This window comes from Ochotona curzoniae, unplaced genomic scaffold (assembly GCF_017591425.1).
Source record: "Ochotona curzoniae isolate NIBS_2020 unplaced genomic scaffold, NIBS_Ocur_1.0 scaffold_3223, whole genome shotgun sequence".
Classification (NCBI taxonomy): Eukaryota; Metazoa; Chordata; class Mammalia; order Lagomorpha; family Ochotonidae; genus Ochotona; species Ochotona curzoniae.
Window position 1 is genome coordinate 4020216 of NW_024467108.1, and position 26990 is coordinate 4047205.

Genomic DNA, 26990 nt, shown 5'->3' on the forward strand with positions numbered 1-26990 from the left:
GATAAACCTGTTGTGCCACTGCTCTGGCCCCGATCTAGTTATTAAGTGTATAATTTTGTATGTCCATAATGTCACAAATATCCAAACAGTTCTTGGCATTAAAAAAAATCCCCAACCCCGATACATGCCAAGTGTTCAACACACATTTTGAATGATTACAGCATGTGTTCTTTACATTTTGATGTTTCAAAATTCTTTCCTTAACAGAATATAAAGGCAAATATTTAATTGATCTGATTCTCTAAGATTGCTAGCCCAACAATATCTGCATAATAAATCCTCAATTTTTATTTAATAGAACTGGAATGATTTGACAAATAACCCCCTCATTCACAATGTGTTTTCTAGAAAGCCTAACTCTAATAGAGAAATAACACAGTATATTTAGAATACTTTCCTTGTGAGAAAATGAAGACAACTTTTGCCTTCTGGATACTTTTGCCTACAGAGATACTGCTTACTTTTCTGAAAACTTGTACTCCTAACTCACGAAAGCACTAATGTGGTATTTAGCATATAGCATCTTGTAATATTTGTAGGTATTACATCCATAGTGTCTTTCTTTAAGCGTAATAAAGAGAAAATTATAGCTGTTACCTCAAGAAAAGTAACACAATGAAAAGGGCACGAGTTCTGGTATCAGAGACAAGAAGATTCAAGTCACATTTCCACCATTTATCAACTATGTGATCTTAGTATTCATTGTATCTTTTTGTTTTTTGTTTTTTACTAAAATACAGAAAAAAATGTCCTGTAAAGTTAATGTAAAGATATGAGTATCAAGTGCTAATATACAGTGCATCTTCATTTAATGAAGGCCATTATTAAATCTCTTTGACCTCTCAACAATTAACAATGTCCATGGTTGGCATTGTGGCACAGTCGGTTAGTCCATTACTTGTGATAATGGTATTCCATACTGGAATGCCAGTTTGGGTCCCTGCTGCCTTGCTTCTGATCCAGCTCAGCTGCTTATGTTCCTGGGAAAGTAGTGGACAATGGCCTGAGCACTTGGGCCCCTGCCAAACATGTGGAATACATGGATGGATTTCTGTGCTATTGGCTTTGGGCTGAACTACAGGATAGAAGACATAGCATGTTCTCTTTCTTTCTCTATTTCCGTCATACCTGTCAAGTAAATAAACACATCTCTAAAAAAAAGCTAACAATGCTAATAGATACAAGGTGCACAATAACACCAACCACTAACAGCACAACCACACGTTTTGTCTTGGGTCTGCAGGTGAAACAAAATAAATTAATAAATAAAAGATACCTGTTAGGTAAGAGGTAAACTGTTTCGGACCACAGCGAATAGCGTAACGTGTAGTTGTTCTCACAGTCTTTGGTTCAGTCTGCAGTGCATCCCTGGGACAAAAGAGGGTTCCATCTGATGTTTCTCCCCACCATCTCACTCGGACAAGGACACAAGTGGGAGGCTTTGCAATCTTCCATATGACTTTATTAATAGTAAGTTTTAGAAAGCAGCGTAGCTGGCCTTCAACCAGGGGAGGTAGGCTTGTTGATGGAGAAATGTCACTCAAACCTACAGAGGAATCAGAACAGTCAAAATTTAGAATATAGAAAGTAAAATATGCCTTTTAAATTAAAATAAGCAAAACATATTGGTCTTCTCAGAATGAAGGTTTATCTTACCTATTCTAACACATGAGAATGAAGGAGCAAGCCAGACCACACACAGAAGTGGAGAATGCATGGCTTGCAGATGAAAGCATTTGGTCTGGCCCTGCTAAGGCAACTGTGGGTAGGACATTAAATTCAAAAAAATCTACAGCAGGCTAATTTGTAATTTGATAATTGTGTATGGCCCGTGAATGCTATAAATATCCAAATGGCCCTTGGCAGGAAAAAAGGCTCCCCTCTCCTGGCACAAATAAACTTTCTAGTCACTTAAGCTACTCTGATAACTAATGAATATTTAGGGTTTAATTTATGGTACTCTGCAAGGCATTGGTTCATCTTCCAGCTATTCTGATAATGATCCAGCTCCTTGTTCATCACTAGGGAAAAGTAGTGGAGGAGAGTATCCAAGTGTTTGGGCTCCCTGTCACCAATGTGGGAAATCTGACATGAAGCTCCTGGGTATGGTCTGGCCAGTGTTGACAACTGTGCCACGTTTGGGGAGTGAGCAGTGGATGAGAGATCTTTTTGTCTCTTCCTCTTTCTTTCTGTAACTCTATCAAAATAAATAATTTTCTTGGGGGAAAGATTTGTTTATTTTTTCTCGAAAGGCAGATTGCACAGCGAGAGGTCCTCTATCCACTGGAGCTGAGCTGATCCAAAGTCAGGAGCTTCTTGCAGTCTTCCACATGGGTACAGAGGCCTAAGGATTTGAGCTTTGCTCTGCTGTTTTCTAGGACAAAAGCAAAGAGCTACATCATTAATAGAGCAGGTGGGAGATGCCAAGTACCCATATGGATGCTGGCCCTAAAATATATCATTAAAAAAATTCTGATTGTTGTAAATAAAGAACTATTAAGACATGCTTATACAAACTGTTTAAATGAAATATGTTATTTGAAACACACAACTGTATTGGGCCTGGATGATAGCCCAGCTCGTTAACCTCCACCTCCAAGTGCCAGGATGCCATTTGGGTGCCAGTTTGTGTCCTAGCTGCTCCACTTCCCATTCAGCTCCTTGCTTGTGGCCTGGGAAAGCAGCAAAGAATGGTCCAAACCCTTGGGAACCTGCACCCACATGGGAGACCTGGAAGAAACTCCTGTCTTCAGATTGGCTCAGCTCCAGCTGTTGCAGCCATTTGGGAAGTGAACCAGTGGATGGAAGATCTTTCTGTCTCTCCTCTCTGTAAATATGTCTTTCCAATAAAAATAAACAAATCTTAAAAAGAAAAAGAAAAACACAAATATAACAAAATAGGTTTTAAAAATGCAAGTAGTTGGAAATTTTTCTAAGTATTGCTGTTTCAATGATTACAATGTCCACAGTTTTAAAGATACGTTATCTTTAAATCTTATTTGAAAACCATCACTAAACAAAACCTGGCACCACTCTGCATTTAAAAGAAAACACCGTCTTTTTTTTAAAAATTTCATTTTGTGACAGCTTCATAGGCTCTGGGATTCCCCCAACCCCTCCCCATGCCCTCCTCCCATGTTGGATTCCTCCACATTGTTGCAGTGGTACAGTTCACATTCAATCATGATTCCTTCATTGCGAGCATATACCATGCATAGAGTTCAGCATCTTATTGTCCAGATAAGTTCAACAGTTTCATTGAGAGACCATCCCTGGTCTGAAAATAGAGCTGGCAGAATATCATCCCCTCCAATGAAAACTCATAACACAACATCAACAACAATTTACAACATTATGGAGTTAATTGGCATGGTATTGAGTGACTAATATGTTAGAAAATGCAAGTTCTTAACCTCATCCTGTGACTACTATATTGACATTTCAAGTTTAGTTTATACACAACTGGCTACTCCATACCTTAAATGGTTATAGGGTATTATTCAGCCGTCTCGTGTCTATTTTAATTTTTGTATTTAGCAGCTTATAGTATTGAAGCATGATTTTTACTGAACTTGCCAATTTAGCATAGTCCAAACAGGCTTACAACTCTAACAAGGCATATGTTAACGATTGGGGAGCAGAGCAGTTTTAGGACGGGTGTGCAGAGAAATCTTCAATACCTTGGTGAGGAGTAACTAATCTTTGTGTCCTACCTAGTGAATTATGTGAGTCCAAGCTAAATGTTTCCTGTCTGTTCTAAGCTTAACTTATTGGTCTCTGTCTATCTAATCTAATTTTTTGGGGGGGTGGGGACCTCTGGAGCGACCCTGATGGCTATTGCAAGAGAAGGTGGGGATCCAAAGTTGAAACTAAGTAAGGACCAGAGAAAGCTCCTCTTCTCCCGAGTCCTGAAGGAAGTTTATTGTTCTGTTTCTGAGGACCTCTCAGGGCCAGCTATTGTTCCGATGACATTAGATCCTGCGAACGCACCCTTATACTGCCTGTGCCTCTACTTTCCCATGTGCTTGCGATCAATAAGGGTAAAGATTCTCATCCTGAGATTCTACTGTTCATTTCCACCACTGTGCTGGGTTCATAGGATGACTCATTTTAGTTTTTATTAGATTCCAGAAAGATGGTAAATCAAAATGCAAAATAGGCAATGAATTAATCTTTTCTGTACAACTTTAAGGATTTTGACTGTCATCCATTACTCTGATGGGGGGGGGGGCAGTTTGGAGGAGATGTGAACATAAGTGAATATCCCTAAAGAGGGAAAACATACTAGAATCTAACAGGTCTAGTTTGGGATTTGGGGATCTATGTATCTGAGCTGTTAGACTTTCAAAAAATTCTAACAATGGGCCTGGTGCAGTGGCTCAGTGGTTAAATCCTTGCCTTGCAACTGCTGGGACCATATGGGCACCAGTTCGTGTCCCAGCTGCTCCACTTCCCTTCCAGCTCCCTGCTTGTGGCCTAGGAAAGCAGTAGAGGATGGCTCAGGTTCTTGGGACTCTGCACCTAACTGCACCTAGAAGTTCCTGCCTCTAGGCTTTGGATCAGCCCAGCTCTAGTTGTTGTGACCTCCTGGAGAGTGAACCTGTGGACAGAAGACCTTTCTCTCTGTCTCTCCTTCTCTCTCTAGAATTCTGAATTTCCAATTTAAAAAATCTTAAAAAAAAAAAAAAACTAACAAATTTATTTGAAGGCAGAGTGCCAGAGAAGGATAATGAGAATCTTCCACCTGTTGGTTCACGCCCACAATGACCATAACAGGACTGGGCCAGGCGGATGCCAGGCACTCCTTTGGAAAGCTCCACTTGGGTTGCAGGGGCCTAAGCACTTGGGCCACTGGTTTGCTGCTTTTCTGAGCACATCAGCAGGAAGCTGGGTTGGTAGCAGAGCATGGACCACGTGGGTATTCCAAGTGGCTTAATCCAGTGTGTCACAATGAGATTTTTTTTCTTCCTAAAGCAGACATCTTCTCTGTCTATAGGAGTGAAAAGAACTAACATACTCTATGTTTTTAAAAATGGAAAGGCAGAGAGGTTAGAAATGGAACAAGCAAAGGAGATAGAGACCTTCTACCTGTTGGTCCTATCTAGGAGCCCAACTGTACCACAATCTCCCCCACAAGGGACCCAGCTCCCGCAGCCACCACTGGCTGCTTCTTGGGGTGCCTACTGACCGGAAGCTAGATCAGAAGCAGAGGATCTAGAACTTGAACTAGGCACTCGGAATCAGGGGCTCGATTCAAGCAGGGTCCTATTATGGTGCCAAAACCACAACCCTCCTATATTTTTAATAGTTCCATTATAAAACTTATATACAGGTATGCACATGACAACAAACGCACACGGTATAGCAAGTAGGCCATTCTTCATCATGATTTCTACTCTGACTTGTGATCAAATGTCATCATTCCCAGCTTGTGGCTTCAATCCTCAACTCCATTGCCTAGTATCACCTTCCTTCTTAAAGTGCTTGTAATGTAAGAAGTCAGGGTCACCCAATGTCCTTTTTATATTGCTCAAGGGTAGCCTTGTACAGATTCAAGCTGCAGCTTCCTGATGGGCTCTAGGCTCCTGGCATAACTCTCAAAGCAGTCAACATTCTCTATTCTTCCCCAAGCCTGGTCACTACCCTGATGAGGTCCTCTGGCTTATGCCCTCTGTTCACCCTGCAGATCCTTTACGAGATCCTCTAATTCTACCACAGCTCCTTTCCCAAACTCCTACTTCATTGTTCCATCAACACTGCCTGCGTCCTACTTCGTGTTAGCCCTTGAGTGTATGAATGAGGTTCATTAGGCACTAGGATCAGTAGCACACTTTCAACTCCAACTTTTTCGAGCTCTCTGTGGACTTCCAAAGATGCACACACAGATACGCGTTCACCTTTGTGTGCAAAGGTGGGGATTTCTGTTCTTCCCTTTCCAGCCCTCACTCTGCTGCACTGCCTCTTCTTCTCCGAACATCTGTGTTCCTTTACACTCTTCGGCGGGCTCTCCCTTCTAACCTTCCAGGTTCCTATTCCCTCCGACCCCCATCTTACACCCGTAGGTGTGGGGGTTTCCCCGAATCCTTTACACTCTGCGCTCTAGGACGCCCACCCCAGATCGCGCTCCCCAACTGTTGACAGCTCATGTTACCTCTCTTTTTGCGCGCACGACCGCCCCCGGGGCTCAGGCCTTTTCGTTGTTTCATGACGAGCCTGAGTGTTTCTTCACCCATTCAGTCCCGGTGTCAGCACCCAAGCCGTATCCTCCCGCCATCCCTTACACGACTCCTGTGTTCCCAAGCAACGGGCAGCGCTGGGCAGCCTGGGAGGCAGGAAGCCGCAGTTCTTCCTTCAACAGTCTCCGGAAAGCCTGGAGATGGCACGGCGCCAGGACTCCTTCCCGTCAATAGACTACAACACCCAGGATGCTTTGCTACACTAACCTCGGCGGGGTTGGACAGAGGTACCTCCAGCTGCGCAAACGCAAAGCGACACGCCCTGCGAAGACGACATTGCCCGGCGTGCATTGCCTTGGGAAGCGCTCCGTTTCCCTGGGAGGACCGTCCCTCTACTCGGCGCTAACGTAGACTCCGTTACCCGGCTGCCTTTGTGGGCGGGCTGTTACGCACTTCCGGTGAAGCTCGAAGCGAGGGGGTGGAGCGTCCAGCGCCGGAGGGGCGGCAGAGGCGGCGCAGCCGGCGGCTGGGTGCTGTCCGGGGCGGCTGGACATCGTTAGGGCAGCGAGTGGGGACCGGTTGGGCCGCCCTTCGCGTGGGACGCAGCTGCGACTCCTCTTGGCCTGCCACCTCGCCTTGATGTCGGCGCTGGAGAAGAGCATGCACCTCGGCCGTCTGCCTTCTCGCCCTCCGCTCCCGGGCGGCGGGGGCAGTCAGAGCGGAGCCAAGATGCGGATGGGGTACGTGACCCACACCCCTGTTTCCTGAAGGCCAGGCCCCGTTCTTTAGGAAATGCAGCTTCTGAGAGGACAGCAGGTGTCGGCGGAGGCTTGATCACGTTTAGGTGGAGTAGGAGGCAGCTGTGGGTCCTTAGGGGAGGTGCCTTGGTCCATGGGAATTAGAGGACGACACATAATATGGTGGAAGAGAGAAGGGGATCAGGCAAAGCTTGGGGAAGCTGAGAGCAGAATTTAAGGGATGGAGAATGACGACGGAGGTGGGGGTCGTCTGCCGGGTTGCATGGGGGCGTTAAGGGGAATAGGACTGAAAGAAAAGTTGAAGGGAATTGGGAGGGGCACAGCTAAGGAAAGGTTTGGCACGAGTGGGAAGACTGTGGGAATTAAATAGAAAAGTAGGGGAGGAGGACACAGTGAGGGGAGCAGCAGTAGGGAACAGAAGGTTCTAGAGCGTTCCCGGAGGTGTAAGAGACAGATTGAGGAGGTGACTTAGGTCTCAGGAGGCTGAGGAATAGGCCTAAGGAATGGTGGAGAACTCAGGCAGGAAGGCGGAACCATCGCAAGAGTAGTTTCTGGAAAGCAGAATGGAGTAGACATTTGGTATTTGTATCAGATAGGAATGAGAGGATTGCTGGTAGTGAAGAGAGAATTTGCTAGTAGAACCGGAGGCAGTGGTGAATGTGTTGTGTTTGGGATCCTAGATGGGAGTTCGCAGATATTCTTGAAAAGAGATTAGAGAAACTTGAGGTTCTAAAGATAATATGTTGAAGTCGATCGAAAAGGAGTTGAGGGTAGGATATGCAGTTGTGTGAAAACAGATCGTAAGAATAACAGAACCATTTAGGGTAGAAGGGGCTGTGAGAATGGTTGGAAAAACCAGAGTAAGCTGAGGTGGAGACCTCGCCTCTGACCCTGGCCTGACAGCGAGGCTTCTGTGATGGTGCAAAAGTGAGGAAACTGACAGAAAAAGAGTTGATGGGCGCACGATAGAAAGAGGGGTGGAACACTACATCTAAAGGAAGATGAAGATTATTTTGGCTCTCAAAGCATGGTTGAAAATATTCTGGAAACTGACCTAGAATAGATTATTTGGGAGAATTTACCTGGGTTGTAAAGTTAATGTAACTTTTATTGTTGATATGTATCCTAGTTGCTGACTTTCCATCAGCATTTTTCTATGCAGATGTAAAAGTACGTCTTATTAAGCATACATGTTGCAGGAAGGTTTAATTAGAATTTGGCTTCTCAGTTTGTCAGAACAGGTTTTCTAAAGATGAAGAGCTGGGGTTAGAATGCCAAGAGAAAATGGTGGCTTGTTGATTAGAAGCCTGTGTGGTTGTTAGATCTTCAGTCTTCTTGATCTAGGTTAATTGTCTATCCTGGAAAAGAAAGATCTTTTTGCTTCTTAATCATAATATAAAAGCGTATGCTGAGAACTTTTATGTGACCCTTCAGTACCTTATTTTCCAGTATTTTTTTCTGCTTCTTTATTTGGTACATATGTGGGCCTCATGTAAAACCTCAAGTTAGTGATACTGTATTCATAGGATATTTGATCCTGGAATTATAAAGCTGGAAGAAAGTTTAGAAAGGATTGACCTCACCATTCCACTGTAATCTTTAGGAAGTTGAGACTCAGAGTATTCTGTATTTTTTTTTTTTTTTTTTTTTTTTTTAAGATTTATTTTTATTATTTTTTCATTGGAAAGGCGGATATACAGAGAGAGGAGAGACAGAGAGGAAGATCTTCCGTCCGATGATTCACTCCCCAAGTGAGCGCAACGGGCCGATACTATGCCGATCCGAAGCCAGGAGCCTCTTCCGGGTCTCCCACGCGGGTGCAGGGTCCCAAAGCTTTGGGCTGTCCTCGACTGCCTTCCCAGGCCACAGGCAGGGAGCTGGAAGGGAAGCGGGGCTGCCGGGATTAGAACCGGCGCCCATATGGGATCCCGGGCGTGCTAGGCGAGGACCTTTAACCACTTGCGCCACCGCGCCGGGCCCAGTATTCTGTATTTTTTAAGGGAAAGTATTTTCTGAATGAATGAGGAAACTTGCACTACTGATGTGGCATAGTAAGTTAAGCTATTCCCTGTGAGCTGATGTCTCATAAGGGCACCAGTTTGAGTCCTGGCTGTTCTACTTCCTGGCCTGCTCCCTACTAAATGCACCTGGGAGAGCAGCAGTCGGCACCAACTTGGGACACCTGGAAGGAGTTCTTGGCACCTGGCTGTTTTGGCCATTCAGAGAGTGAACCACCTGGATGGAAGATTCTCTTTTCCTTACTCTCTGTAACTGTCTTTCAAATAAATAAAAGCAAATTAAAAAAATAAACAGATTCAAATCTTCCTGGTATTAACTATGCCTTAGAAATGTAGTAGCAGGACAACCAAGGACTTGGACTAAGATCTCTTGACTGTGAGACTGGTGTTTGCATTCACAGTTGTCATCCTGGGAGTCCTCCTTGGTTTGAGTTGTATGTCTTATTCCTTTGTGTAGTCCGTTTCCTTCATCAGTGCTGTTTAAGAAGCCTGACTTCACCTTTTTTTTTTTTTTTAAAGATTTATTTATTTTTATTGGAAAGGCAGATATATAGAGAGGAAGAAACAGAGAGGAAGATCTTCTGTCTGATGATTCACTCCCCAAGCGGCTGCAATGGCCGGAGCTGAGCGAGCCTGAAGTCAGGAGCCAAGAGCCTCTTCCGGGTCTCCCAAGTGGTGCAGGGTCCCAAGACTTTGGGCAGTCCTCAACTGCTTTCCCAGGCCACAAGCAGGGAGCTGGAAGGGAAGTGGGGCTGCCGGGATTAGAACAGTAGCCCATATGGGGTCCTGGCATGTGAAAGGTGAGGATTCGTTTGCTAGGTTACCGCACTGAGCCTCTGACTTCACCTATTTTAAAGCATCTTTTTTATTTTTCCATGTATGCTTCTTTTTCTATTCCCTCTCTTCTGCTCTTCCATCTTACTTAACTCTGTAGTCCAGCCTGTTCCTTTGATATTCTTTCAACTATTTAACATCCCCTGGACTTCAATTTCACTAAACCTTACTAAAATGTGGATATATATTCAGAGTGCATGTTGATTTTACAATTTTTCTTGTGTTTCCATAATTTATCTCTTTGGATTGGATTTAGTAATTCTGAAGAATTGAGACTGTAATAGAGGATAAATAATATAATAATAGCGATTGCTTATGTTTTTTCAAGTCCTCTGTTCCAGGCATTTGTGGTAGTAATTTTATTTATGTTCATTTATTTATTTAATCAACCTACAACTCTACAAGGTAGATATTTCCTCATATTTATAGATAAGGAAATTCTGTGTCTCATTAAAGGTAAGTGGCAGTACCAGAATTCAATCTAGGTGTAGTCTCTAGAATCGATTGTTTTGTATTCCAACACTTACGTATGGTGTGAAATCCTGGTATCATAGTTCCCTAATAAATGTCAGTAGATGATGATAAATATAGTGGATCTGAACTTCTGAAAAGCTTTTGGATGTATTCTGATAAAAGTGAATTTGGGGTTTCTGTCAGCTTTGTACATGTGATTTGCTTCAGAGGAGTTTAAGTATCTTGTGAAAATCACTGTTTTAGAGCATGCTGTTACTGATAGACTACAGAATGCTTTTTTTTTTTTAAAGATTTATTTTTATTATTTTTTCATTGGAAAGGCGGATATACAGAGAGGAGAGACAGAGAGGAAGATCTTCCATCCGATGATTCACTCCCCAAGTGAGCCGCAATGGGCCGATACTATGCCGATCCAAAGCCAGGAGCCTCTTCCGGGTCTCCCACGCGGGTGCAGGTTCCCAAAGCTTTGGGCCGTCCTCGACTGCTTTCCCAGGCCACAGGCAGGGAGCTGGAAGGGAAGCGGGGCTGCCGGGATTAGAACCGGCGCCCATATGGGATCCCGGGTGTGCAAGGTGAGGACCTTTAACCACTTGCGCCACCGCGCTGGGCCCCAGAATGTTTTTTTAAGATTTATTTTATTGAGTCTGGTGAAATGGCTCAATTGGCTATATCCTCACCTTGCAAGCATTGGATTTCCATATAGGCACTGGTTCCTGTCCCAGCTGCTCCAGTTCCCACCTAACTCCATGCTTATGGCCTGGGAAAACAGTGGAGGATGGCCAAGAACTTGGGATCCTACACCTCCATGGGAGGCTTAGAAGAATGTCTTGACTTTGAATTGGCTCAGCTCTGGCCATTGAAGCCTTTTTGGGAGTGAACTAGGAGATGGAAGCGCTTTCTCTTTCCTCTTTGTAAATTTGATCCTGCTTTTCCAATAAGAACAAATCTTTGAAGGAAAAGATATATACATTCTATTTTCAATTTAAAGACAGTTACAGAGAAGATGAGACAGAGTTGTTCCATCTCTAGTCCACCCTTCAAATGGCTGTAGAGCCCAGAACTAGGCCCATCTGAAGCCGGGAGCATGGGTCTCCCATGCCGATCGGTCTTCTGCTGTTTTCCCAGGTCATAGGCAGGGAGCTGGATGGGAAGTAGAACAGCCAGGACACGAACTGGTGCCCTTATGGAATGCTGGTGCATGGAGGGAGGAGATTGAGTTTATTCTGCCAAGGCACTAGTCCTGAAACTATAAAATATTAAGACTCATTTGTTATTCAACAAATTTTGGCTTATCAATAGTGTTGCTTTTCTATAATTACCTCTTACATTTCTATAGTAGTTTATCTGACATATATATGATGGTACCTTTTTGTATTCTCTGAGTACATAGGGCAAGGGTTAATATTCTGATAAATGAAAATGTTTACATGTTCATTTGACCTGCCTAAGATCACAGGATGAGTAATTTTTCAGATGGAAGCCTTCAAACCAGAACTTCAAGTTTTTGGGTCAGTTCTGCTTGTTTTGTCTTGTTTTGAGTTTATAGGATAGGATTTGAGGCCCAGCTCGTTTTTGTCAAGTCATTTAGCCTCTCATAGTCTCAGTGAAGACAACTGATTAAGGAGAACTTCTTGGAGAATGAAATATTATGTGAAAACACTATGGTTCTTGTCGCTTAAACTCTTGAGGAGCAGTAGGTGACCATAAACTAAGAGTAACTTGTGAAGTAGAAGCTCTCTCTCAATTTCCTTTATAGTATCAATCTTCCCCACCCCTAAACTGAATATTTGTATCTGATTGGGTAGTCTCTTGTCCAACTTCTTACTTATTATGGATATCTAGCCTCTTAGGAAGATTCTAATGTGGTATTCATACAGGATAATAAAGAGCAAAGTAAAGTGATATGTCCAGTTATTTAAAAAAAATCAAGTCACAGTGTTATTTTTCCATTTTAAAAACAATGTATACTTCACATGTCAAAGAAATCATTTTTTAAAATCTACAGTTCAGTGAATTTTAGTGTGTTCTCCAGGTTGCATAGTCATCACTGCTACTTCTAAAATACTTTCATGATATTTACTCCTTACGCATAGCGATCACTGTCCCGCAGTGCCTGGCAACCACTGTCTCTGGGTGTGGATTTGCCTATTCTGGACCCTTCATATTAAGTGATATCATTAATGTATGATCTTTTGCAGCTTACATTTTTCACTTCCTGTTGTTTTCGTGGTTTATCTTTATTGTGGCACATGTCACTACTTCACTCCTTTTTAAGGCTCAATATATTCTGTTGCATGGAAGTACTGTGTTTTATTTACTTTTTATTTACTCATGGCACAATTGATGGGCACTTGGATTGTTTCCTTTTTTCTTGCTATCATGAACAATGTTGCTGTGAACATTCACATGCAGATGTTTGTGCGGAAGTATGTTGCATTTCCCTTAGATGTATAAGAAAGGAATTGCTGCATCATATCTAAGTTGATTAACTTTTTAAGAAAGTTCTCAATACTATTTTAAGAAAGTTTCTTAATGTTAAGAAAATTTGTTTATTATGGATATTTCTCCTTATTCATGTTAAAAATACTTTTCCCAGTATCAAATACTTATTAATGTTTTTGCATGGGCAGAAGTTTTGTTTATCTGTGTAGAATGTGGTATTAATAAGGAATCCATATTAGGTTTCCTTTTTTGTGTGTTCATTTGAAGTTGTTCTTGATGTACAAGTGAGTAACAAATCCACGAGTTCAGTAGGTTATTCAGTTGTTTTAACACTATTTAAGCGGTTTTTTAAGAAATTGTTTTCCTCACTGATTAAATTTGCATCTTTATAAGAGGCCGAATTTTCGCATAGTGAGGACTGTTTCTGGAGGTTGCTTTTTCATCATACTTAGTAATGTGCTCCTACTACAGTTTTGTTGAGTTTGTCTTTTATTACTATGTTTTCTTTTAAAGATTTGCTCATTTTTATTAGAAAGGTAAATTTTTACAGAGAGGAGAGACAGAAAGATCTTCCAACCACTGGTTTACTCCCTAAGTAGCTGTAACAGCTAGAGCTGAGCCAATCCGAAGCCAGGAGCCAGGAGCTTCTTCTGGGTCTGCCATGCAAGTGCGGATTGTAAGGTACTGGGCCATCCTCTACTGTCTTCTCAGGTCACAAGCAAGGGAGGGAAGTGGCGCAGCTATGACACAAACTGGTGGCCATATGGGATTCTGGCACATACAAGGCGAGGACTTTAACCATTAGGCTACCATGCTGGGCCCTATTATGTCTTTGGAGGTAATTTTTTTTTAAGATTTATCTTTTTGTTTAATAGGAAGATTATATCTAAAGAGAAGGTCTTTCATTCACTAGTTCATTCCTGGGATGTTGGTGCCACCACTCTGGGCCAGCATAGGTTATTTCATTCTTTTGAAAACATTCTGGTTCCTCTTATTTTTATATTCTTAAGAATAAAGTTACTGCCTATGGAATTATATAATAAAATTTTTTAAAAGATGTGATTGGTAAAATTGATTATTGAAATGCACACGCGCGCACACACACACACACACACAATACATAAATTCATTATTAGCTAGAACAGTGCCAGAAAACAACTGTGATAGAAATTTTTGTTGGGATTACGTTGTTATGATGCAAAGGCAGATCAGATTTACAGAGAGAGGGAGACAAACATCTTCCATCCCCTGGTTCACTTTTTAAATTGCCGCAACGGCCAGAGCTGAGCCAATCCAAAGCCAGGACGTACATGCAGGGTCCCTAGTCTTAGACCATCTTCCACTTCTTTCCCAGGCAACGAGCATAGAGTTGTGTGGGAAGTAGAGCAGCTAGGACAGAAACCAGTGCCGCCTTGGGATCCCAGTGCTTGTAAGTTGAAGATTTACCATTTGAGCCATCTTGCTGGGTTCAGTGCTGAACCTTAAAGAAACATGGTAGCTTTCTTTTTGGGAATTTTTACTTTTTTTTTTTTAAACTGAAAGAACTTTGGCCGTGGTTCTATAGTCTGAAACATGGAACCCAATAAGTTGCTATCACTGTTGTCTCCCAGGGACTGCTTTCACTGGAACTGGTTAAATTCCCTAGTTTCCATGCACAAATTCAGGAAGTGATCTCTACTCCTCTGGCCACCCACACACCCATTCGCCCTACTCACCCCACCCTTAAGGCCAGGTCTCAATCCTTTGATGCGTGGTAACTTGCTAACTTACCAGTAAAGATCTATCTTCCATTGTTAATTGCTCGCAAGTCTTCTATTTCTTCTTAGTGTTGCTAAAATTTGGGTGATTTGTTTCAGCTTTGTTGTTGTTGTTTTTTTTTTAGCTTAATGATTTTTCAATACGTTTCCTAATATCAGATTTCAAAAAAACAGGAAAAAACTTTTTCCTTCAAGTTATGGATAGTTTCTTTTGAGAGGAAAGTTTTGTTTTGCAGATTGGTTTGTTCTTACATAAAAGAGGGTTCTTCTATCAGTTGGCTCACTGCAAATGGTTGAAATGGCCAGAGCTGGGCTGCACCTAACCTGGGAGCCAGGAGCTTCTTCCAGGTCTCTCAGGTAGGTGCTGGGGCTCAAGGACTTCAGCCATCTTTCTCTGTTTTCTCAGGCCATGCTAAGTGGAGCAGCCAATGTCTGACACATAAAGGACACTTACTTGTTTCTTGACATGAAGTAAGATTTGGCTTCGTTGAGCTCTGATAGCCTGCTCCAGTATGTTGTTGATCTTGAAGTCTGCTGCTTTAATGACAAGCTCATTGACTGGTACTGAGCACACCACACCTCCATGGCTGGGCCAATCATCTAGTCGCCTTCTTTCCATTTTCTTTAGATTACTGCTAATGAGCACATCCTAAAAGCAACAGTGTCTCAATTTAAATGGCTGCTGCAATTAAGCTTCTGTATTTACCATCCTCTGGAGCACTCCTGAAGTGAGAATGTTCGGCAACTAGGGCTGCTACTGTGCAGTTCATGACTCATCAATAATTCATAATAGACTTGAGCAGCCTAGTGGATTTTAAAGTGTATAATGCCTGTTTCGATTTGAGACGTCTGTTAAAATTACATGTTACATTTCTTATTCTCTAAGAAGGCAAAAAAGTATGTCTCTCTTGCTGCTCTCCTTTGCAGTTAGTCATACGGTTTTGTTGATCTGAGTCAGTCTGGCAGTAGGCATCGTCACATTGGAGGCAAGCAGCATGTGATCGATGGCCCTGGTTCGCTGTAGAAATAACACTTATCCCTTTAACTTGTAATTACTGTGAGACAGTGAGCATCTTAAGGATGGAAATTATATCTGAATTTTCCTGGTATTTGGCATGCTGGTTGCATTTTAATTGCTTACTGAATGAGAATCCGAAACCTGGAGCCTGTTTAGCTCCATTCTATAACAGTTGTATTTGCTTACCAGTTCTATAGAGATAGTATAACTAGGAGGAGCTACTCCATTTGTGCTGAAAGCTGTTAACATTTCATAGAGTAATTGAACTTTGACTTCATTTCCACGACAGTTTTTAGGTAAATGTGTTGCTATGAATACTTACAGGATTTTCTTCTTGACCTTTGAGCTAAGATCAAGTGTGGAGTACTTACAGAATTTTGATATTTAAATATATGTAAAATTTTGCACATGTGACTTAGTTTTATTTTTATTTGTAAGGCAGAGTTAGAGAGACCTTTAATCTGCTGGTTCATTCCCCAAATGGCGTAACAGTTGGAGTTGGATTGGTCCAAAGTCAGGAGCCAGGATCCTCTTCCATGCTGAGACTCAAAGAGTTGGGACTCGTGTGCTTTTCCAGACCACTAGCAGGAAGCTGGGTCAGAAGTGGAGTTGCTGGGACTTGAATCTGTGCCTAAATGAGATGCTGGGACTACAGGTTGAGGCTTAACTTGCTATGCCACAGAGCTGGCCCCAACGTATTTTTATTTTTATAAAAATTTGATCATTTATCTCTCTTCCTGCAATTATCCAAACCTGAAGGCAAGTCTGTTTATGTAATGGCAAATGTTCATAGGCAGTTACTTTTGGGCAGCTTTATTTTATTCATTTGGGTTTTCTGCTCTCTCCCATTTTGTCTGTTATCCTCGAAGAGCTAAGACTATTTTAGGGAGTTGATTCCTACACTTTGGTTATTCTCCCAAGTAAGGGACCAGAGCAAGAAATGTACTGTTAAAAGCCAGCGTTAAAATCTTTTCATAATCCTGTTCCAAGCAGCTTCAGCCTTCCAAATAGTTCTTGCTTGTACCAGATGTCAGGTATTTTTGCTTGTAAGGCCTGCTATTTTCTTCACTTCAAGTCTTATTTCAAGTATTTAAAACTCATGAAGCTCTTTTAAACCACTTTAGCCTGCTTTCTTTTTTTTTTAAAGATTTATTTTTATTATTTATTTATTTATTTTTTTATTGGAAAGGCGGATATATAGAGAGGAGAGACAGAGAGGAAGATCTTCCGTCCGATGATTCACTCCCCAAGTGAGCGCAACGGGCCGATGCTATGCCGATCAGAAGCCAGGAGTCTCTTCCGGGTCTCCCACGCAGATGCAGGGTCCCAAAGCTTTGGGCCGTCCTCAACTGCTTTCCCGGGCCACAGGCAGGGAGCTGAATGGGAAGTGGGGCTGCCGGGATAGAACCGGTGCCCATATGGGATCCCGGGCGTGCAAGGCGAGGACCTTGAGCACTGCGCCACCGCGCTGGGCCCTAGCCTGCTTTCTTAAATCTCTCATATCGTTTCTGTTTGTGCATTACTACTTAGTATTGCATTTTCATTGTTACTGTGTTAAACTTACTATACTTTTAAATTTTGTTTTGCCAAAACAGCTTCGAATATAAAAATCCTTTTATTTTAAATAATTCTTTATATCTTACATGCTAGCACCATTAAGTAAATGTAACAAGCTGAAAGCAGTCAGACAGTATATAAATGAATGTATGCTCTACCAATACTTGTAGAAACATTTGATTTTCATATAATACTTATATGTAATGAAAAAGTATCCCTCCCCTCCAGAAACTACTGAAAGTAAAAGGCATAAGATTTATACGATCTGAAGAGAAACCAGAGTATCTAAAAATATAAAACTCATTCTCAAATCAAGGACCCATACCGAAGTACGTGGTGGACTACACTTGCCCGCAGGACAGTTTGCAATACCATATGAATACTATTTCTATACTTGTTCTGCTTTGTAATAACCCAAAAACTACATTACTTATCCGTTGAAGTGGTACAACCTTGACTTTATTTTTAAAGTGGTTGATACTAGCCTCTCAAAACTTTTGAGGACAAAATGAGATGCTAAATGTCTGGAATTATTACTTAAATTGAAAGCTGTATCATAGAAATGTGTCATGCATTATGATACTTTCATTTGTATACCTAGAATGATAACATGTTGTAGTGTTTTTTATTTAGTGGAAAGCAAGAAGGGCAGAATGGAGTCTTCCTTGTGCTGATTCACTTTCTAAATGCCCCCACAGCAGCAAAGGCTGGGTCAGGACAGAGAAGACAAAGTATGAACTATAGAGTTCCAATAAAATATTGCAATTTCTGGGCCTGGTGCAGTAGCCTAGTGGCTAAAGTCCTTACCTTGCACGTGCTGGAATCCTGTATGGGTGTCAGTTCTAATCCTAGTGGCTCTGCTTCCCATCCAGCTACCTGCTTGTGGCCTGGGAAAGCAGTGGAAGACGGCCCAAGGTTTTGGGACACTGTGCCCGTGTGGGAGACCTGGAGGAGGGTCCTGGCTCCTGGCTTCAGATCGGCAAAGTTGCAATCATTGTGGTCACTAAGGGAGTGATCATTGGATATAGGATCTTCCTCTCTGTGTCTCCTCCTCCTTGTATGTCTGACTTTCTAATAAAAACAAAATCTGTTTAAAAAATACTCTTAATTTTCCAGCACTCAATGAAAAACATTTAGTAGAGAGGTACTCTAACTTAATGGATTTATAGTGCAAAGTTTCTAAAAGTTTTTTCTTGGGAATTCTGAACTACACTTTCTGCTGGTTAAAAACAACATCATGAACTAATGGCAAGTTCGCTGGATAACTCCACCTCAAGCCTGACCTGAACCGTTGTTCCTCAGTTGATCTTAGCAAGAGGAACAGCAAGCAGTGAACCGTTGTTTTTATGAATTCATGAAAGAAAAGGAGAAGTAAATGCAGTAAGGTAGTAAGTAAAAGTATCTCAAAAAGTTTGTGGGGGAAAAAAAAACAGAATGAAATGATTTTTATTTTGGTATAGGGAATTTTTGAAATCATGCATGATTCTTTTCCTTTTACTCATTTTCCATAAACTTTTAAAATTACACTTTACAAGCATTTTTTTTTAAAGATTTATTTATTTATTGGGAAGTCAGATATACAGAGAGGAAGAGAGACAGAGAGGAAGATCTTCCGTCCGATGATTCACTCCCCAAGTGAGCGCAACAGCACTGATGCTATGCTGATCCGAAGCCAGGATCCAGGAACTTCTTTCTGGATCTCCCACATGGGTGCAGGTTCCCAAGGCTTTGGGCCATCCTTGACTGCTTTCCCAGGCCACAAGCAGGGGGCTGGATGGGAAGTGGAGCTGCTGGGATTAGAACCGGTGCCCATATGGGATCCCGGCATGTTCAAGGTGAGGACTTTAGTGGCTAGGCCATGGCGCCGGGCCCTACAAGCATAATTTAAATATCTCACAACAGCCTGTTTTCTCAATAAAAGCAGATGATGAAAATATGGAATCAGAGGAATGTAATAGGGCACACAGTAATTTTTGTGTTGTCAATAATGACAGTTTTTAAATCTTGCTTATAAAGCAACTGTGTTTGGCTCCTTCCTCCCATTTACCTCCAACAGCTCAAAACTGCTGGAAAAAAAGCCAGATTTCCACTACATCTATATGTGAGCTCAATAAATGTTTGAGTTCCAGTGTGCTAATCACTTTCAAGCAAGTAAACAAGATTATTTATAAGTTCACAATTAAGTAGAAATGACTAAGCAAGTACCAGAGTCTTGTCCGTAGATGAAAACCCTGTACATATGAGATGCCATCAGTTGTTAAGAGTACTTTGGGATTTTATGCTATTTAATGTAGCAGTCTTCCTATCAGGTATCTTTGTGAATCCTCGCCTGACCTGGTTGCACCCTTTTGTGTATCCCGAGCAAGACTTAATGGCTTATCTACGCGCTGCCCTGGCTTGTTTCTGTAGCATAGACTGTCCTCTTCAGTGTGCATCAGCTCCTTGCAGGCACGGAATACATTTTAGTGGGAACGTTGGGACTGCTAAATCTAGTCCCTGGGAAACACACTGGGGCTTCCCCTACAGGACATATTCAGATGTTTCTTTAATTGAATTTGAATTGAAGTAGTTGCTATATGTGCCAGTTGCGACAGAAAAGAGACTCTATAATAATTGCCCTAAAGATATTTAATGTTTGCCTATAGAGTATCTCTTTTATTCTAAATCATCATGACATTCAGGTGACTCCAGGGAAGGAATGTATATGGCTGAAGTGTATACTTCGCTGATGGCTTCTAAATAAGGACTGCGTTGCTTTCTAAGCTCTGACTCCATACCTGCTTGTTTGCTTGTCAGCGCTCTTGCTTGCTTCGTGTTGTGGCAGTATAATGTTTGACACAAATTCTGTTTACTCACTAAGGCCACGCTAATTGATTATAAGTTTGAACAGCTATAACTAGTCCTTAAAAAAAAATCAAAAGCCTAGGTAGGTATTTTCTTCTATTAAAAATGCCTCATATACCTTTCATTAATTGTGTCCCCATGGCTGTGTTTTGCCCAGATTATTTTAGGAAAGTTGGTATTATGTCCAGTTTCCTCTATACTCTCTGTTTTTGGAAAAAAGAAGTCATTATGTTATTCCCATGTTAAATAACTGATAGAACTAAAATTTCAAAAAAAATTTTTTTCTAGAAAAAACAATTAGTCAAAGTAGAATTCTTGATTACTAAAGCTGTAAAATTACACTTTTTCTTACCTCCAGCAGTTTGTCTTTATCCTCACTTTTAAAGAAACTGTGTTTTTATGTGGTCTGACTCAGCATGTTGGAAGTTCCATGGACTAAGAATCTTCTGAAAATGGGTTTAAGCAAAATTAAAGGTTCTTTTATTTGCTTGCAGTCATATATTGGACTGTAAGTATCCTTTTCTGTGTAGTGCAGAACATTCTGTGAAATGCTGCTGTTTCTGTTTTTGGTTTCTGTGATGCGCAATTATGAGATGACTTAACATTCTAACAAGTAATCACAGGGAAGTACTAAGATTAGGAACTATGATTTTCAAACACATGGTAAATGAGAATTTAAGAAGTTTGAACTTCAAAAATTAAACACACACTAGTGTTCTTTTCCTTTAAATGGCATCAGAAAAACCTGAGAGTGGTCTGATTCTTCCTTCTCACTTCACCCTCCTGTTCCTTTCTATAATTATCATCACACTTTGTAAGCCTTGACTTCTGTGAATCCTGACTTTCTCAGTCCCCATGGTGCTCAAGCTCTCCACAATGTTGCACTTCTCTCATTACTAGCCTTATGGCAATTTAATTGCACCTGTTCTAGGGATTTCTGGGGTTTAACTGTCAGCTTTGATGATTTCAAGATTGGATAATCTATTATTCTAATAGTGACTCTGAAATCAGATTCTCATTGTAAAACCCTTTCTGTGGTTTTAGACAAGTTATATAGCCTTCCTTGGTGTTAGTTTTCACATTTGCAAAACAAAGATTTAATAGTTACCCCCGAATGAGTAGCATAGAAATTAATTTATGTGTTTATCTCCATGTTTTCCCCTAACTTCATTAAATTATAATAATTTAGAAACAGGAACAAACCAAAGTATAAAGAAGAGGGAAGATAAGTATCAAGAAATTTTAGGAAGACCATAACTTTAATATTAACTTACTTATCAGAGTAGAGAAAACTGAAAATATTTACAGAAGAAGGAAAGAGAAAACCAATCTCTACCACAACCATAGAAAGACCTAGGCATTGTAAGTACCAGATCCCTCTGCAAGGGGGCCAAGAGCTGTTCTCTGTATTTCTGTCTTTAGCTGTTAGATGTAAATGGGTTAATTTTTGTGTATTATATAAGCAGTGGATTCAAGTTCATTATTTTGCATATGGACATCCAGTTGTTCCAGCACTGCTTATTTAACACTGCAGTTTTCCTGTTGAATAATTTTGCATCTATTATCAAAATATCAGTTTGCTATAAATGTATGGATTTATTTTTGAAACATTTATCTTATACTATTGATTTATACATCTGAATATCAGTAAGTGCTACAGTGTCTTTTGATTCCTATAGCTTTATAGTAACTTGAAATTGGAACATGTGTCAGACCGCTAACTTTGTTCTTTTTTCTTAAAGCTATTTAAATTATAGATACCTTGAATTTCCGTATGAATTTTAGGATCAACTTGTCAATTTCTTCAGTATGGGGAATATTAAGTCTTCAAGTAAGCCTTCAAATCAAAGCATATAGAATGATTCCTTTTTATGTTGTCTTCAATTTTTTTCAGCCTTGTTTGTTTAGTTTTTAATAGATAAATTTTTTTTATTGCCAAGAATTAATTTTTCTTCTCAGAGCTATTAAGTTGATTTGTTCTTAATTTCTTCTTTGGATTAGTCATTTAAAATCCATAAAAACATGGTTAGTTTTTTATAAATTCACATTGTGTTTGGCCTCCATTTGTTTTTATGATGTTTAAGTGGATTTCTTAGGATTTTGCACTAGATATTTTAGCACACATACTTAATGTAACAATCTTTTTGTTTTGTTTTTTTAATTTTTTGTTCTTATTGATTTTTTTAATGTAGCAGTATTAAGTTTGATTCAGTAGCTCTATTTTTCTAAAATAATAGATCTTAAAAAGCAGTAGCAGGTGGGAAAACAGCAGCCCAAAGATACTGAAGTCCTAATTCCTGGAACCTCTGAATATTATTTTACATACAAAGTGCAATTAAATGTACAGATGGAGATAACATTTATCAGCTAATCTCAAAGAGATTATCCTTAATTATCTGGAAGGATCCACTTTGTTGTATTTTTAAGATTTTTTTATTGTATAGAGTAATGGCGAGGGGAAAGGGGGAAGAGGAGACATTTTTGATGCAGTGGTTCACTGGTATACATGCTCTTAATTAATACAGTTTTGTAGTGTCCCAGTTCCTTTTACTGGAAACTTTATTTTTTTTTTTCTCTTTTTTTTTTTTTTTTATTGTTGCTTACATTGTATTATGTAGTACAGTTTTATAGGCGCTGGGGATTCCCCCCACCCCTCCCATACCCCTCCCCCCATGGTGGATTCCTCCACCTTGTTGCATAACCATAGTTCAAGTTCAGTTGAGATTCATTGCTTGCAAACACATGCCTAGCATAAAGTTCAGCGTCTTATTGTCCAGATAAGTTCAGTGGCCTCTTGGGGAGACCTTCTATGGTCTGAAGATAGGTCTAACAGAGTAAAGATCCGGTCAGTTAAAAGCCCCAACAAGGCCTCAGTATCAATATACAACATTATGGAATTAATTGACATAGTATTGGGTAAACAATATGTTAAAAATAATGCAAGTTCCATTCTTCGAAACATCTGGGTTGAGACAGTATCAATGACAGGTTCAAAAAATAACAAACCACCAAGCAAAAATTACAGGTTAAATCAAGGCAAACATGTGGTATCTAATCTTTTGGGATTCACTCATTTCCCTTAGCATTATAGTTTCCAGTTGTGCCCATTTAGCCACAAAGAACTGCATTTTGTTTTTTTTAATAGCTGAGTAGTATTCCATGGAGTAGATGAACCAAAGCTTTCTTATCCAATCTTCTGCTGATGGGCATTTCGGTTGCTTCCATGTTTTTGCAATTACTGATTGTGCTGCAATGAACATGGGGATGCATGTTGGTTTGTCGTAAAACAGGTGTTTTGGATATATTCCTAGGAGTGCTATTGCTGGGTCATATGGTATGCAGATTTTGAGTTGTTTGAGTGTTCTCCAGACTGATTTCCATAGAGGCTGTACCAATTTGCAGCTCCACCAGCAGTGGAGTAGGGTTCCCTTTTCCCCGCATCCTCGCCAGCAAGCGTCGTTGGTGTTCTTGTTTATGTGGGCCAATCTTGCTGGTGTTAGGTGGTACCTCATCGATGTTTTAACTTGGATTTCCCTTATTGCTAGGGAGCTAGAACATTTTTTCATATGTTTGTTTGCCATTTGGACTTGTTCCTTTGTGAAATGTTTGCCCATTTCCCGTGCCCATTTCTTGAGTGGCTTGTTCGTTTTGGTTTTTTGGTTGTTTTGAAGTTCTTTGTATATCCTGGAAATTAGCCCCCTATCGCCTATATCGTGTGCAAAGATCTTCTCCCACTCTGTGGGTTGCTTTTTTACTTTGTTGATTGTTTCCCTTGCTGTACAGAAGCTTCTTAGTTTGATGAGGTCCCATTTGTTTATTCTGTTCTCAACTGCTATTGCTTTTGGTGTCCTTCTTAGAAAGTCGGAACCTACTCCTAGGTCTTGCAGGGTATTTCCTACATTTTCTTGCAAGAGTTTGAAGGTTTCTGGATGTAGGTTTAGGTCTTTTATCCATGTAGATTGGATCTTGGTGTATGGTGATAGATGTGGGTCTATCTTTTTGTTTCTACAGGCTATCAGCCAGTTGTCCCAACAACATTTACTAAAGAGGCCTTCCCACTTGCTTGAGTTGTCATTGGTCTTTTTGTCAAAGATTAATTGGCTGTATTTGTGTGGATTCCCTTTTGGTGCTTCTATTCTATTCCATTGATCTTCCTTTCTGTCTTTGTGCCAGTACCAGGCTGTTATGATAACCACTGCTCTATAGTATGTCCAGAGGTCCGGGATTGTGATTCCCCCTGCTAACTTCTTATTTTTCAGGATGGTCCTAGCTATTCGTGGTTTTTTGTGTTTCCAGATGAACTTTTGAATCATTGTATCCAGTTCCGTGAAGAATGTTTTGGGCAATTTGATTGGAATTGCATTGAAAATGTATATTGCTTGTGGTAGTATAGACATTTTAATGATATTGATTTTGCCTATCCAGGAGCACGGGATGTTATTCCATCTTTTGAGGTTTTGTTCAATTTCCTTTTTAAATAGTTTGTAGTTTTCTTCGAATAGGTCTCCTACATTTTTCGTTAGATTTATTCCCAAATACTTCATACTTCTCTCTGCTATTTTGAATGGTATCCTGTTGGTTAGATCTTCTTCCATCTTGGTGTTATTTGCGTACACTATGGCTGTTGATTTTCGTTCGTTAATTTTGTACCCCGCCACTCTGCCAAACTCTCGTATAAGTTCTAGCAGTTTCTGTATTGAGTCTCCTGGTTTTTCTATGTATAGGATTATGTCATCTGCATATAGTGAAAGCTTGACTTCTTCGTTTCCTATACGTATGCCTTTGATTTCTTTTTCTTGTCTTATGGCCTCTGCAAGTACCTCTAGGACTATGTTGAATAGCAGTGGTGATAGCGGGCACCCTTGTCTTGTTCCAGATCGCAGTGGGAAGGGTTCTAGCTTTTCTCCATTCAGTATGATACTGGCATTGGGTTTTTCATAAATTGCTTTGATTATGTTGTGGATTTTCCCATCTATGCCTACTTTGGCTAGAGTTTTTAGCATGAAGAGGTGTTGGATTTTGTCGAAAGCTTTTTCTGCATCTATTGAAACTATTATGTGGTTCTTGTTTTGCAGTTTTTGGATATGGTTTATAACATTTATGGATTTCCGAATGTTGAACCATCCCTGCATTCCAGGGATGAATCCTACTTGATCCGGATGAATGATCTGTCTGATGATTTTTTGAATTCTATTGGCTAGGATTTTGTTGAGAATTTTAGCATCAATGTTCATCAGAGAAATAGGTCTGTAGTTTTCCTTCTCTGATGGTTCTCTGTCCGGTTTTGGGATTAAGGTGATGTTAGCTTCATAGAATGAGTTTGGGAGGGTTGCTTCCTCCTCTATTGTTTTGAAGAGCTTGTAGAGGATTGGGGTTAGTTCTGTTCGGAATGTTTTGTAGAATTCTGTAGTGAAGCCGTCTGGGCCTGGGCTTTTTTTCGTTGGGAGATCTTTGATGACTGTTTCAATCTCTACCTCGGTTATGGGTTTATTTAATTCTGCAGTTGCCTCCGGACTGAGTTTTGGTAAGTGGTGGGAGTCCAAGAACTTTTCTATTTCTTGGTGGTCCTCAAATTTGTGGGAGTACAGTTCTTTGTAGTAATTTCTAATTATTTTCTTAATGATTGCAGTGTCTGTTGTTATGTTGCCTTTTTCATCTTTAATGCTATTGATTCTCACTTTCTCTTGTTTTTTTTTGGTCAATCGGGCCAGTGGAGTGTCTATTTTGTTTATTTTCTCAAAAAACCAACTTTTTGATTTGTTGATTTTATGTATAGTTTTTTTGATTTCTATTTGGTTTATCTCCTCCCTTGTTTTGATGATTTCTTGTTTCCTATTGTGCGTGGGACTCTTCTGCTGCTGTTTTTCCAGATCCTGGAGGTGTGAGGTTAGTTCCTGTATTTGGCGTCTTTCTTGGGCCTTGACATGTGCTCCGATTGCGATGAATCTACCTCGTAGCACTGCTTTGGCGGTGTCCCACAAGTTTTGGAATGTTGTATCAGAGTTTTCATTGGTTTCCATAAATTTTTTGATCTCATCTTTAATTTCTTCTCTGACCCATTGTTCGTTTAATAGCATATTGTTCAATTTCCAAGAGTGCCTATACTTCCTGGGGAGTTTTGAGTTGTTGATTTCCAGTTTCATCCCATGGTGGTCTGAGAGGGTACATGGTATGATACTAATGTTTTGGAAGTTGTTTAGATTCGCTTTATGTCCTATCATGTGGTCGATTCTGGAGAAGGTGCCATGCACCGCTGAGAAGAATGTATAGTCTGTGGCCTTAGGATAAAAAGTTCTATATATGTCTACTAAGTCCAGTTGTTCTATTGTTTGTGTGAGCTCTGTTGTTTCTTTGTTGAGTTTTTGTTTCGTAGACCGGTCCATTGTTTTTTTTTTTTTTAATTATTATTTTTTCATTGGAAAGGCGGATATACAGAGAGGAGAGACAGAGAGGAAGATCTTCCGTCCGATGATTCACTCCCCAAGTGAGCGCAACGGGCCGATACTATGCCGATCCAAAGCCAGGAGCCTCTTCCGGGTCTCCCACGTGGGTGCAGGTTCCCAAAGCTTTGGGCTGTCCTCAACTGCTTTCCCAGGCCACAGGCAGGGAGCTGGAAGGGAAGCAGGGCTGCCGGGATTAGAACCGGCGCCCATATGGGATCCCGGGTGTGCAAGGTGAGGACCTTTAACCACTTGCGCCACCGCGCCGGGCCCAAGACCGGTCCATTGTTGTTAGAGGTGTGTTGAGATCGCCTACAAGAATTGTGCGGGTGTCTATGTCTTCCCTTAAGTCTGTAAGTAATTGCTTTACGTAAGTAGGTGCATTAAGATTCGGTGCATAAACATTAATGATGGTGATTGCTTCTTGATGGATCATTCCTTTCACCAGTATAAAATGGCCTTCCCTGTCTCTTTTGATGTTTGTTAGAATGAAATCTATCTCGTCTGAAATTAGGATAGCTACCCCAGCTTTTTTTTCTCGTCTATTGGCGTGAAATATCTTTTTCCATCCCTTCACTTTCAGTTTCTTTGCATCCTTTCTGGTTAGATGCGTTTCTTGTAGGCAACAGATGGTTGGGTCTTGTTTGATGATCCATTCTATTAATCTCTGTC

General features: G+C 40.8%; 2 protein-coding genes across 7 annotated transcripts in view; one reads left to right on the forward strand and one right to left on the reverse strand.

The window, feature by feature from the left end:
* Positions 1–6460, reverse strand: part of C2CD3 (C2 domain containing 3 centriole elongation regulator) — a 113218-nt gene extending 106758 nt beyond the window's left edge. For all 5 annotated transcript variants that reach the window (XM_040964293.1, XM_040964292.1, XM_040964294.1 and 2 more), the window contains exons 1-2: positions 6152–6460; positions 1277–1546 (exon numbers count right to left, since the gene is read on the reverse strand). In XM_040964293.1, coding sequence (XP_040820227.1) covers positions 1277–1546; positions 6152–6233 — 352 coding nt within the window. In that variant the 5' untranslated portion in view covers positions 6234–6460. The remainder of the gene's footprint in view (positions 1–1276; positions 1547–6151) is intronic.
* Positions 6461–6588: 128 nt separating this feature from the next.
* The window catches only part of PPME1 (protein phosphatase methylesterase 1), a 55612-nt gene continuing 35210 nt past the window's right edge, over positions 6589–26990 (forward strand). For both annotated transcript variants that reach the window (XM_040964299.1, XM_040964297.1), the window contains exon 1: positions 6589–6916. In XM_040964299.1, the coding sequence (XP_040820233.1) occupies positions 6816–6916 (101 nt within the window). In that variant the 5' untranslated portion in view covers positions 6589–6815. The remainder of the gene's footprint in view (positions 6917–26990) is intronic.